Raw genomic sequence first — 14364 nt, 5'->3', positions numbered from 1 at the left:
GCTGTGGTGTAGGTCACAGATGTGGCACGAATCCTGCGTTGCTGTGGCATAGACTAGCAGCTACGGCTTCGATTCGACCCCTAGCCTGGGAACCGCCATATGCCGCAGGTGCAGCCCTAAAAATTAGGAAAAAAAGAAAAGTGACCATCTGATGAATCACACATTTGAAAAGTGTGTGAATGCTGAGAAATTAGTTGGTGGGCCACCCACCAGTGGCCACCGTTTCATTTATGTTGGAATGTTTTGTTCCTGTGGCTCTGTTTTCCACTTTTGCCCCTTAGATACCATCATTTTAGAACATGGTTTGCTACTTTGCCCATCTTCTTGAGTTTGAAAACTCATGATATCTTGTCAGTTTTCAGGAACTATGTGGATGTCTTGTTTCTTCACAGAGAAGCTCTTGAAAGACTTTTGGCTCACATCGCCCTTGTGGCCAGCTTGGGAACACAAACTGTTCTCTGTACTTGCTGCTTCTGGTCTCTTTAGAGGTAGAGCCAGGTCAGGACTGGTATGAGGCTGGTTTTCCTTTCCTTCAGATACAGGCGCTTGGCACTGGGACAGCCTTGGTGATGATTCTGGGTGCACGCTCACGGAAAGTCGGCTTAATGTGAAACTTCAACAGAAAGCCTGCTCTGCTTTGTCTCTACAACCTTTTTTTTTTTTTTTTTTTTTTTTTTAAGATGAGGAAGCCAAGCAAAGAGCAAACCTATATATTTATTCTAATGGTGTTAATGAGTTTTAAGTGTTCACATGTGAATAGCAGGTATTGTTACTGAGTACTTAATATACGCCAAGCACTAGGCTCCTGTATATGTCATTTAACCCTGGCACCAATCATGTGAAGAAGGTATTAATATTGCCATTTTCACAGCTGAGAATGAGAGGTCAGGGAGTTCATATAACTTGCTTGGCATCTCACAGATAGAAATCTTCACTGACTGACCCCAAAGACTGTGTTCTCAGAGCAGGGGACCATGTGTTCACACCAATTCAATGACTCCTTCAATAATGAAATTAAACCAAAGGCAAAATACTGCGGTTTTATTTATTTTTTATTTTATTTTATTTTTTTGTCTTTTTAGGGCTGTACCTGAGGCACATGGAAGTTCCCAGGCTAGGGGGTAAATTGGAGCTGCAGCTGCTGGCTTATGCCACAGCCACAGCAATTCGGGATCCGAGCTGCATCTGCAACTTACACCACAGCTCATGGCAATGCCAGATCCTTAACCCACTGAGTGAACCCAGGGATCAAACCCGAATCCTCATGGATACTAGTTAGGCTTTGTTACCTCTGAGCCATGACTGGAACTCCAAAATACTTTCAGTTTTAGAGCTGGAAGTTTCCTTCACTTCATTCATTTGAGAAATACATTCAGGAGTTCCCATTGTGGCTCAGTGGGTTAGGGCCCCGATGTTGTCTCTGTGAGGGTGCACATTCGATCCCTGGCCTTGCTCAGTGGGTTAAGGATCTGGCATTACCATGAGCTGTGGTGTAGGCCACAGATGCAGCTTGGATCCTACGTTGCTGTGGCTGTGATGTAGGGCTGTGGCTGCAGCTCCAATTCGACCCCTAGCTGTGGCTTCGGCCTTAAAAAGAAAAAAGAAAAAAAAAAAAAAAAAAAAAAGAGAGAGAGAGAGAGAGAGAAACATATTCAGAGGTACCTAATCCTATCCCATTTTTGATAGAAAATACATCTAGAAACTTGAGATGGCTTTGCCCAGGATCAGCAAACAAATTGACACCTTGAGTCCCTTGATGCTTACTTACGTCTGATTGTCTGTGTGGTTTACTGGTTTCTTTAAGATAAATTAAACATTCAGAATTTTGTTGTTGTTGTTGTTGTTGTTTTTTAACAGAAAGGTATCAAACTTTAAAACTTGGTAGTTTCGGAAGACTTCTTTCTCTTTCTTCTCTATGCTCTTTAGGCTTTTTGTTGACATGATTAAAAAGTCTAAAAAGACTATTTCTATGATATGAATACTGAAAAGTGCATGTATGTATCCTAAGGATTTAGCTCCATGCAGTTTCTCTAACCAAACATACTCATGGAACCAGCACTGGCAGCAAGAGATAAACCGTGACCAACTTTCCCTCCTCGCCCCGCCCCACTCCCCACCTCCAACCACCAGGAGAGGCTCTCCTGACTTCTGCTGCCCAAGTTAGCTATATCCATTTCTGTACTTATTTATATAATGTCTAGAATAATCAAGTATGTATTTTGGGGGTGCATTTAGCTTCTTTTGCTTCACATTATGTTTGGGGGCTTTATCTGCATTTTAATGCATAGTAGAAGTTTATTCATTCTCATTGATGTACTTGGCTATACTTCTGAAGGGCGAGAGCCTCAACAGCCATAATATTGTGCATGGATTTAATACGTTTATTGAACATTAATTACCATTTAAATTGCTTGTTTAAAGAGCATTATTAGCCACAGTTTCATTTGACTCAGTCTAGACTAAAATAACAAAGCTCAAAGATGGAGCCTCAGCGGTTGCAGTATAAGGTACATCCCTGCAAACCACTCTTGTCCTGTGTTTTTACGCAACATTCAACACAGGGTAACATAATAGGGAAGACAAAGAGGGCATGGTCTGAAAATACCCACAGGAGAGCGCCGAGTTGGAGTTCCCACCAAGTAGCTTTGTACGGCTGTGCGAAAGGTTAAGCGTGACCTATTTTTAGGTACCCAAATGGAAATGGATGTACGAAGATGGATGGTAGAAGGTTACACCTCAGTTAGTTGTCAGAGATGTTTTGTTTTGAAAGGAGGTGGGAGAAGAGTCCTTTCTGATCATCAGCTTGGAGCCAAGTACAATCTGGACGCTCAAAAGCTTTTGGACTGTTGAAAAGGGACACTCTTAAACAATCCTGCCTTTTGGAGATTGTTTCACAAGGCCCAGAAATCAAGCTTTCTTAGGTTGGTTTTCTCGTTGTTTCTTTTTCTGGGTGCAAGAACATGTGAAGTGAAATCTATTCTGCGAGAAGATACGGCTGGCGTGTCCAGCATTGTATGAGAAGAATGGGTGGTTTTCAAGGCTTTGTCCTTACCGTGGCTTATCATTTACCTGGTCTTGCTTTGCTTACTCCATTGTTACGAGAGGCTCCCTCTCCAAATATTCTGTTAGGGAATTTAGTGTGGCTGTGGCTATTCATTCATCCCTGAAAGAAAATCTCTAAGTTATTGGTATTACTTGGCTGGGATCTTCCTCCTGCTAAGTGGGGTTCTATGTACAAAGAAAACAGCTAAACAGGAAAACTCAGAAAACTCTTAATAACACATGAACTATACATCTAGTCATAGGGCCTTGGTTTAATACATTTTATATATAATACCAGGGAAAAATGTCTTAGACATACGTCCTTCTTTTCTACCTCCATACCGTACAGTAATATCTCAGATGCTTCTTTTCAAACTAAAAAAAAAAAAAAAAAAAAAAGGTAAGGTCTCCTTTTACCTGATATAATGCGCTATTTATTTAAAGGGGGGAGTCCTCTGATACCTTAGGAGGCAAAAGTGTTACTTTAAGACCTTATTCCTGTTTACAAAGCCCTAAATTTCAGGGAGTTCCCATCGTGGCACAGCAGAAATGAATCAGACTAGGAACCATGAGGTTGTAGGTTTGATCCCGGGCCTCGCTCAGTGGGTTAAGAATTTGGCGTTACCGTGAGCTGTGGTATAGGTCACATATGCGGCTTGGATCTGGCGCTGCTGTGGCTGTGGTGTAGGCCGGCAACTGTAGCTCTGATTTGACCCCTAGCCTGGGAACCTCCGTATGTGGGTGCAGCCCTAAAAAGCAAAAACAAAAACAAAAATACCCTAAATTTCAGATCCATCCTCGTTCTAAATCGTCTCTCTCTGGGTTACATCATTTCTTAAACCTGTTATAAAGCCAAATTGCCTGTTAGTGTGTTAAATTGCATCGATATGCAGGGGTAAGTGTATAGTTGCTATCACATCAGCAGTGGGTTTTTCATCCTTACTAGGCAAGCAGGCCTTTGGTCTTCTACATGACTTGTGCCATTTAATACAATTAATGATAAACTAGATGAAAACTGGCTATTTCTCTAGGCCAAATGACCAGAAGCTGGTCTTCTTACAGGCCATATGCATGAAAGTATTATGTTTCACAAGTTCTCTTGCATTTTTTCTCTGGAGTTATTGGGAAGTTAAATATCCATCTATCCAATATCCTGCTAGGAAAGTGATGAAGCTGTGGTCTTTTGGCAAAGTTGAGCTCTAGGTACTTTTCTTGCACATCCTGCCTGAGTTCTAATACAGTGAAACATTTGGATTCACCCTGTGCACAGAAGTCTTCCCAGGTTGCCTGTCTCCATTAAGGCAGACACATCACTGCATTCTGAGAGTTGACAGGGATCTCAGATACAATTGAATCCAGCCATCTCTGTTGACAGGGAAGGAAACTGAGGCTCGGAATCATTAAACGATCTGCCCAAAGTTGAATTGCAGGCTAATGACACAGTTGAGTGAGGACCCAAGTCCTTCCTAGCATCCTTTTCCTTCCATGTGGGGCTAAGTCAAGATCCACAAATCACTCCACTCATTGGGGGAAACTTGAGACCTCTGTAATCACTTTAAATCTCATGAACTTGGCCTTGGTTCCAGCCTCGTGAACTCTCTTCTCGCAAAAATTCTTAATGGTCAAAATAATAATCACCCAAGTGTAGGAAGAGTGATTTGCAGGAAAGACCCGTGAAACTGCAGGAACTGTAACTCAAAGAAGCCAACAGTCCAGCTTTCATTTCCCTGGAGACCATCAACCTTCCAGGGGGGAGGGGGTGGGTCCTGTGACATTTGGAGAACCCAGAATGAGCTTCCTTCCCAAGAATAGGGCTGCAAGGTGACAGCATTTATACAGGTGGCTCCACGTCTAGGAACAGATTGTGTTCCAGAAGTTCACAGGCAAATCGCTGGTTTGAAGCTTAGACTGCATTTTTCCCATCCAGCCAATTTCAGTTGTCACCATTAGAAGTCTTATCTCCAACAGGTCTTTCTTCCTTCTACACCTGCCTGCTCCTATTCCCCAGTCACTAAAAATCCCTTCTTGAGAAGTTTTCTTAACTGAGTCAGACCATTCTGAAACATTTATTTATTTCTGTATTTATTTCTTGGTATGTGCTTCTGAACTCAGATGCTCGAAGGGGGAATAAAAAAGATGATTAACACGTAGATACTTTTGGGAGTTCCCGTTGTGGCTCACTGGTAATGAACTAGGGTCCATGAGGACACGGGTTCAATCCCTGGCCTCGCTCAGTGGGTTAAAGAATCCATATCGCAGTGAGCTGTGGTGTAGGTTGCAGATGCGGCTCCGATCTTGAGTTGCTGTGGTTGTGGTCGGCAGCTACAGTTCCGAATCCACCCTTAGCCTGGCAACTTCCATATGCTGTAAGAGTGTCCCTAAAAAGCAAAAAAAAGGGAAAAAAAGAAAAAAAAAAGATACTTTCGTATGCATAACTGAGATCCCCTTCACCCTACCAAGGATAATTGCGTTTTTGAATGGAATGTTTGTTTCACTTACTTGATGATATTTCACATTAAGAAACAAAGCGAAGACAGTCGTGGTGTCTGGGGGTCAGTAGTTCGGCCCCACCTCTGAGACAGGCTAATAGTTGATAGCTTTCTTCTCTTTATAATTCAGAGCTCAGAGGACTTCTCAGCGTGCTGGGTAGTAACTTCCTCCAGCTTTGCATCCCGAGTGGAGTGGCTGTTAGACTCAGTGTGATGGACAGCAATGGCTTCCTTTTAAATAGCTGATGAATACTGAGACTTCTGTTGGACGTCAGGAGATGTTTCTATTGGCTATATTCCCTCTGTGTTAAGAAGGTGTAGGTTTAAGTCAGAATCTCTATATTCCTTTAAACAATGAATAGCTTTTATTCCTCTGAATATGAGTTATCCATATTTCTCACAGAAAACTAAAAAAAATTACATAAGGGTACATACACCGCACACACAAACATTTAAATGCATTTGTGTTATTGGCCACTGTTATCACCTTGTTATATTTTCTTCCTGTGTTCTTTGCTTTTCTTTCCTTCTAAGTGTATATTTATATGTAAATTCACTCCGATTATGTTTTTTTCCCAAACATAATTTTAAGCCTTAGTATATTTTGAACATTTTCTCAGGATGCCATTAAATGTATTTTACAATGGTTTTTAGTGATCGCATTGAATACATATACATAATTGAATATATGTGTATGAATATATATGAGTTTATATATAGTATATAATTATTTCACTAGGCCATTATTGTTGGACATTTGCACTCCTTTCAAGTTTTTAATAATGTCAACTATATAGCTTTGACTGTCATCACTCTAAAAACGTTGCACTCATCCCCTCGTTGCTTCCTTAAGATGAACTTCTAGAAGCAGAATTTCCAGATCTATGGGGATACCCATTTTTAAAATTTTAGACACGTACTGCCTGCTTGTTCTCTAGAAAATTCGTGCTCGTTTATAATCCTACCAGTAGTGTTTGACGTCTATTTTTGATTGCGCCGCTAACTGTAGAAGGTCAGCCTTAGAAACGGTCTTCTTGGTTCAGAATATTTCCTCAAAAATTCTGTGTCTAGTTGGGCTAGCCAATGTAAAGTAAGATTTTATATGGGCATCACAAAACTTAGCTTAGACCTTAAGCTAACTGCTTCCAAAAATGAGCATTTATTTCCTTTCTCTATCCCTACATTTTTAGGATGTATATTGTTCTGTCAGAGTAAAATTCAAATACCAAAGCACTGGAAAAATCTGCAACAGAAACAAAAGCAAAATAACCAAAACCCTTCCAAGTTTTATCTGGTGGGATTAAAAAAAAAAAAAAAAGGAAAAGGGGAAAAAAAGCCTTCATTTATTTAATTCTTCCATTTTGAGAATAGTTGGAAATACAATTTTCTTCTCTACCATCAAAAAATGTTAAACTCATTAGGACCCAAGCTCTAGAAATAAGTACTTGGGGGAACGGTTTGACTAATGATTTTTTTTTTTAATTTAATCATTTGTGTACCTTAGTTTTCTCTGGCCCTCAGTAACTTCAGTTAGGGAGTAAAATATCTTTCTCATGAAGAGAATTATTTTGTTATCAAGGTCCAGGAGCACTTTAAATTTTAAACAAAACCAAATTTAATGAAGTATGATGTGTTTTATTTTCAGTTTCAGTAAAAAAAAAAAAAGTTAAATAATCCTATTGAACATTTCTTGTTTAAATAATCAATAACTCACTGCATTATAGATGAATTGAACTGAAATAATTAAGGTAAATGAAAATGTCTGTAGATGCACAAGTACCCCAGAGGTAAGCATCAGACAAAATCAGATTTTTTTAACCATCCTTTTATTATCTCTTATCTGTGGGCCTAATAAGCAATGCTTCTTGCTTTATGTTTAGATGAGTTCAATTGACTACCATTTGGATTAATTTTCACATTATTTTTTGTTTTAATGTGAAAACTGCCAAGAGCAGATTTTGAGATCCATGTTACAGAGCTGGTCTGCAGAGGTTTCACTGGAGATGAGAGATAGGCTGCTGAAGTTGTTTATCACTTCTAGCTTATTAAGAATAAAATAAATTAAAAAAAAAACTATGCTAGGAGGCATTAAAGCTGTCCACTCATTTTCCTCTGTTTGTTTCCCAAATATGCTTTGTTCACAGTGGCATCACCATGATGGTTTTGTATAAAATAAGATTTCATTTCAGAGTGTTTATAGGCTAGAGGCCTTTATTATACCCTGTCCTGCTCCCAACTTTTGTGCCCTGCACGGCCAGAGCTTCAGACATGTCCCAGAGACCCAGAGCATGTGCTCAGACACTGACGTGGGGTGTGGGAATCAATGAGCCCCTCTAGGAATTAAAGGCAAGCAACTGAGTGCCTTTGCATAATGATTAACTTTGGGGGAAAAAAATATTAGCCACTCCGAGCAGAACTCTTTCCTAGGCAGGCAGCCTTCCCAGGAATGTTGGTTTCCAGTATGGAGATTGTCTCTTGGTTAGAAAGTTGCCTTGGGGGACTTTGCTGTGCTTTTGGTTTGGGGATGAATATTATGCTTATGTATGAAATTTTAGTTCTTCCTAGAAGGGTTTCCATAGATCTGTATGCTCTTTTCAGCTGCTGTCTAAATCCTTGCTCTGCCTTATTTTTCTTGGTTATAAAATGGGTACGCAGATCATCTGCCTGAGTAGTTCGGAGGACTAAGTTGCCAGAAATGTGGTATCTGAAATACTCACCTCAGGGTCTAGCCCTTGTAAGCTCTGTGGGATGTTTTCTTCTCCCTTGGTCTTGAAAAGTTTCAGCCTCGAGTTGTATTCGTATGCAGTGTATTGCAAGCTTAGAAAAACAAATGAGCAAAGCTAGTAGCTCTTGGGAGTTCTCACCAATGTACAATAATGAGATCACCACCAATTGTCTCTGCTTTTGTCTACTTGGGTATTTGAGTTTATGTGCATTTTTTTAGAAGTGGCAGTTGTCTGAAATAGGGAGGGTAGGAAAAGCCTGTCATGTGGGGCAGGAGTGGGGAAGGGAACCCGAATGTGAGGTCCTTTTTCGATTTTTTTTTTTAATAGAATTGAATTATGCTCTTGAAAGTTTATTTTCTCTCTTGTTATCGACCTTAAGGATAGAGTCTCTTGCCTCCACCGATGTTGGCGCCTTGGGAAACGTTAACAGAACTACTTAGGGGGAAAATTCCATTGGGGTGGAATCCAGGCTCTGTGTAGATATGGAACATTATGGGCACTCAGCAGATGTTAATAAATACCTCCTTCTATTGTTGAGACAAAACGGGGTTGATTTGGGTGTGAATTTACTGGTTAGTGAAAGGACCTTGGACCTAGAAAGGGTGTATTTTAAGGAGGACAGGAATCTGGATATTGGGCAAATTAGCATTGTTTTTTCATAGCAAATGATCATCCATTTTTAAAGCCTGTCATTCCCCCAAATTGTAAGCTCCCTTGTGTCCATGACATATGCCTCCTTGGCAGCCCTTGCAATCCATTGCTGTAGACACAGTAAGGTTTCAATAGATCCTTGTTGACTGAAGTCAAACATGTGGAAATCTTGGAGGCAGAGTTGATGGAGGGGTGAAAAAGAGGGCTGCAGGGAGAACGGAAGAGAAACAGTCAAGGCAGAGAGGGAATCAAATACAGAAACCTCCTGGGAAGCCAGAAGAGACCAAGGCTGGTGAGCAACTAGCACTTTGTTCTCCTGAGAAAGAAAAACTGGACAGAAGAGAAATTTTAATCTGGAGAGCTAATTAACCAAATTATAAGACCTCTAAAATATCCCTCTTATTAGAGTTGTAAGTTTTGAGACTGTGCTTAAAAAAAAAATGGTGGAAGGTACTCTGATTTATCCCAAGAATCTATTTAAATTTTTATTTGTATAATATAGAAATGTGAAGGAAAATTGCAGGATGCTGTAGTTGATAAATTATTTCAATGTTTTGACGGCTAAATAACCCTCTTTTATGGTAAGGGAGAAAAAGTATTTATACACACACACACACACACACACACACATATATATGAAAAACCACCTCTGGTTTTAGCAGATGTGCTGATCTGCTTAAGAAAAAGTGGAATTAGGTGATAAAAAGACAAACAAGAAAACCGCCACGACATAGAGCAAACAGGTTAAAATAGCAAAAACAGTCATACAAAATATCCCAGTGTAAAAAATTTTCTAAAATATGTGAATAGGGTATATATATACATACACACACACACACACACACACACACACACACATATAGTGGATGCCTAGCATTCAGTGAACACAAAAGTATCAGTGACTATCACGACACAGGGTTCACCTGATAATAATTAATAAATATCAACTCTTCTTGGTCAAGTGACCAATATTACTTCATAGTTGACTGTGTTGAGGGTAGAGCCAATGACCTTTGCTCTGAATTTTAATAATTTACTGTAGTTTTACATTAAATCAGAATATAATTGGGAAGAAAATTAGTGTTGCTTTGTGGGGAGTGCAGAGTAATGCCACTAATTGCATGTATAAAAGCCTTCCCGAGGTTGTATTTTCCTGTTCTTTTTTGATTTAGAAAATTAAAACTACGGTAATTTTCCGCTATTTGTAAGAGGGAAAATGTGCCAGTGAAATGTATTCAGCTAACTTAAAAAGTCAAAGCTGTTGGCCATCTTTTTATGTCCAGTAATGACAAACCGTTGATTTCATCTCATTATTCAGGATATACTAGCAACTTGTTGCAGATATTAGAGTAGACACAGCTCTTTAAAAAAATGTGGTCTGAAAGAAGAAAGTGTCTGATTTTTTGTTGCTGTTTTGTTGCTTGTGTTTTCTTTCTTTCACTTTAGCATTTGAGCAACTTTATATTTAGAGCAAATCACCATTTTTTTCCTTTATAAAGGGATGGATAGTAGGGAATTCATTAAATTAACCTTAGTGAATAGGAGATTAAATGAATAGTGTTTTGAATTATTTTTAGATGCCTGGGGAATTATTTTTTAGATGAGTTTTTACTAAGTAAAAGAGTCAAACTGATTTTTAAATTATATTGAGTTTAACATTTTATAAAAACACGTATATTCACAAATATATGTACATGCATACATCACTCTGGAACTTGGAAGGGTTAAAACAGACCACTGTGGTGTTACGGGAAGCGTGTTTTGGCCCTGCTTATTTAGTACCTCGAGTTTGTTGTGTATTCAATATGTAGTGTCATCATAAAACAGTTGCACCTGCATTAGCCTTCATTGTCTCAGGCTAGAAGCTGAAAAATTAAAAAAAAAAAATGAAAAAGCTCAAGAAATGAATATTTCTGCTAATGGCGTGTTGGTATTTTTCCCTTACTCCATGGACATTCTTGATCTTAAAATGCAGACTGCACAACCCAGGGCAGTAGGGTTGGAATCCAGTGTTTATTCAAAAAGGCACCTTAAAGGCAGTTAGAGAGGAAATGCTACATGTATGGAAAAAAAAAAAAAAAAAAAAGGCAGCCGGGAAACTAAGCTGATCTGGGCAAAGCAGCAGGGACTGTATTTACTAACACTTGTTTTCTGAGAGCCTATGAGAGAAATGGAAATAATTGGAAGGAATCTGAAAGGATGGCATTTTGTTGCTTGTTCTCCTTATATGGAGCAAAGCAAACTGCAGTAACACTTCGGGAGCTGGTGTTCCCTTCTGCCACAGGGACAGCTGATTTCTGGGTGGAGGAGTTTGTTTGTACCCTAACACATACAGGCTGTTTTGTTGATTAAGTAAGCAAAAAAGAAAAAAAAAGAAAGAAAGAAAGAAAGAAAAAGAAAAGGCATGCCCCGTTCTCTGCTTTCAAACACTTCCCCCAATTAGAAAATGTCTCATAAAAATGCATCATGTGATAAGATCTTGCTTTAGTCTCAGACCAGTCCACTTGGATATCTCGGAACATGAGTCCTTAGGAAGTACACATTTGAGCTAAAATGTAGTTACTTTGTCATGAAAGAAGGAGCTTTGCCACTTGCTTGTTTGGGAAGGAAAATAAATTAAAAAAAGATTGCAGGGGATTTTAGTTATTATACGGTCAGGGCTCCGTTTAGAGTCGGTGGCATTCAAAGCTGGCTTTAATCACAGCGTGATGCTTGAAGCCTCCAAAAGTCCAAGTGTTTCCTTTCTTTCTTCTTTCCGTTTTTTTTTCTTTCTTTCTTTTTTTTTTAAGCGTTACTTCACTGAGGCAGAGGGCTGCCTTTGAGTGACGTCACGAGTTTGAGCAGCTAGCAGCACAGGAGAAGGGAGGCTGGGTGAGTGACAGCCCAGCCTACTTTTTAATAGCTTTGTCATGTGACTGGGGACTGTAGTAAGACAGGTGCCTTCAGTTCACTCTCAGTAAGGGGCTGGTTGCCTGCATGAGTGTGTGCTCTGTGTCACTGTGGATTGGAGTTGAAACAGCTTGACGAGCGTCATTCAGGAGCTGGATGGCGTGGGACATGTGCAACCAGGACTCTGTATGGACTGACATCGAGGTGAGCTGGGGCTGGGCTCGGCACTGCAGCCAGGACTGAAGCTTCCCTCCCGATGCAATTGTTCCTGTGACGGGGGAAGGGCTTGGGCTTGGGCGAGGAGAGGAGGCAGCAAAGTAGCCCGGGGAAGGAGCTTTGGGACAGGGATCTCAATCTTATCTTAACTCCAATAAGTTTGCTATTTTAAGGTGGCTGTGAGATACCTTGACCAAATCAAAGCTTAGCTGCTGTCATCAGGATCTGTTGCAGTGAGAAACTCTTTCCATGTGCCTTTGGCTCTGTTTCTACTCGTATGCAATATTTATGCTCTAAGATATTGATATGAATCAGAAGCTGAAGACTTTCCAGTGGTGTTTAGTGGCCTGGTTGGAAAAATGCCATTTCTATTTATAAGAAGATGAAGATAAAAATATTAAAATGGATGTGATCACACAGAGTCAGTTTTGACTCTAGTCCGGATTTTTTTTTTTTTTTCTCTTCTTTCTGTTCATCATACAGAGAACTCACAAAATCCGAAATAATCCTGCTAGGCTATTTTAGATTGCTTTTCCCACAGAACACAAGACAACAAAGCTGATTCCTTTAAAACTCCTATGTGTGGTTGAAAGCTTTGGCCAGGAAAAAAAAAAAAAAAAAAAGCCTTACAGTGCAAGGTTTTCTATTAGCGTCGGTGGCAGGGAAGCCAATGGTTAAATCTCTGTGTACCACGGAGAGCTGCCTGAAGCCGGAGAGAGAATAGAGTTTATGCAGGACTGTGTGTGTGTGGAGCTGCTCGCTGCTTGTGTAAAAATAGACGGCAATACATCAATTCCACCGTCTCTGCTGGCTACAATTCATACAGGGGAAAAGAAAGCAAGCCGGTTTCCTCGTAATCTCTGGAGTCTAGAATGACTAGCGGGGGGGAGGGGGGAGACGGAGGACCGCGGCATGTTTGCATTCAACACAATGGAATGTTCTCGGAAAGTTTGGCCAACTTGGGAAACAAGTGAAACTTTCTGTGGACTCTGGTGAGATGGACCCGAATTGAATTGCAGGGTGAATCTGAGCGGCTAACAATGAATCTGGCAACGGGCTAGGAGTGCTTCCTCTGGGAAGCCGGGGGCACGTAGGGTAAGGGGGAGAATCAAGGGCTGCACGTGATTTGATTAAAGAAGATGTCCGTGTGGTGCGGCGGCGATACACATCTAAAGTGAAAATAATTTGGCCAAGGCCGTCTGCGAATGCATTTTTCCTATCTAGCGAGGCATGCCCTGGATTCTTAACTCTTCGCTGGGTTTGCAAAAGCTCGCTCCGGTGTTTGCCCTCTCTTGCCTTGGCAGATGCGTATTTGCGGACTGTAATTGTTCTTATCTCGTGATTTCTCCGTAAGGTGGAAGAGAGAGAGAGAATTCATATGTCCTGTGGTTGTTATGCGTCAGGGTTCTAAGAGGCTTCAAAGTCCTAATTGTCTTGGAGTAGCTGGAGTATCCTGTGGGTGGTTGTCTGGCTGGCTCCGTGGGTCTCAGCTGCTGTAGTTTCATTTTTCCATCACGTATTATTCCTGATGCTGCTAGGAGTTGATTGAGGAACTAGATCAGAGGGGAATATGGAAGATTTATTTTCATCATTGGAATTCCTGCAGTCATTTTCAAATAAGCGTCCGTGGCTCTCGCGTTTGTTCTGAAGGAGGTGAGGGCTCAGGCTGATGGTCCAGTGGTTGGATTGAGTTGTCGGTGTCGTCGTCTGTCGTCGTCTGAGCCCCGGCCACTCGCTTCTCTTGCACTGGAGGCAGCAGGCTGCTTGCTTGCAGCCGTGCCTTGGCGGTGGCAGCCCTGGGAATCACCTCAGCCGGGCTCAACTATTACGAGCAGCAGGTAGCGTAGGCCGCTTTCGTTTTTTGAATCATTAATGTTTGCTGTCATCCTAAAACGTATTCTGCCCTTTTGCACATAATGACAGGACAGCACATTGGTTAATAAAGGCCTGTATGGCTCTACCTACTCGGAGTCCCCAGTGCTTCACAGTTTAATGAAGGTGATGTCCAATAAGGCGACTGAGATTGATAGAGACAGTCAGGTGACATACAACCCGCTCAGGCTGTCACTCTTTACCCACCCCCGCCCGACCCCCTACCCCCTGACTTCACTCATTTTTTTTTTTTTAAGAAGATTCTTTTTTTCATTAATATAATTAATGTGGCCAAGTCCACTCTTTCTGCTCTTTCCCTTTAAAATTTACCATCAATGGCACAAAAACCTCCAAAAGGTTAATGGAGAATTATACTTAATTATAATGATTCATTATCATCAGTGCAGTTAAGCTAATTTATTGTCTGCTCCTTAACTAAGAGAAAAGTCTGTTGGGGTGAAATAACGTACAATAATTAG

General features: G+C 40.7%; 1 protein-coding gene across 14 annotated transcripts in view; it reads left to right on the top strand.

Annotated features, from left to right (window-relative positions):
- Positions 1 to 14364, top strand: part of PPARGC1A (PPARG coactivator 1 alpha) — a 686355-nt gene that overhangs the window by 569432 nt on the left and 102559 nt on the right. Inside the window, exons 1-2 of one of the 14 annotated variants that reach the window (XM_084970910.1) lie at positions 12829 to 13005; positions 13664 to 13851. The exons of 9 other annotated variants lie outside the window; for them this stretch is intronic. Coding sequence is in view for 1 of the 5 variants with exons in the window: in NM_213963.2 (NP_999128.2) it covers positions 11954 to 12001 (48 nt within the window). In the remaining 4 variants the exon portion in view is untranslated. 14 annotated transcript variants of the gene reach the window in all.

This window comes from Sus scrofa, chromosome 8 (assembly GCF_054392235.1).
Source record: "Sus scrofa isolate SSC_HxYL_T2T_F1_AM1 chromosome 8, Sscrofa_HxYL_maternal_Yorkshire_Landrace_v2.0, whole genome shotgun sequence".
Lineage (NCBI taxonomy): Eukaryota > Metazoa > Chordata > Mammalia > Artiodactyla > Suidae > Sus > Sus scrofa.
The sequence above is the reverse complement of the archived record's forward strand: the minus strand, read 5'-3'. Positions and strand labels throughout refer to the sequence as shown.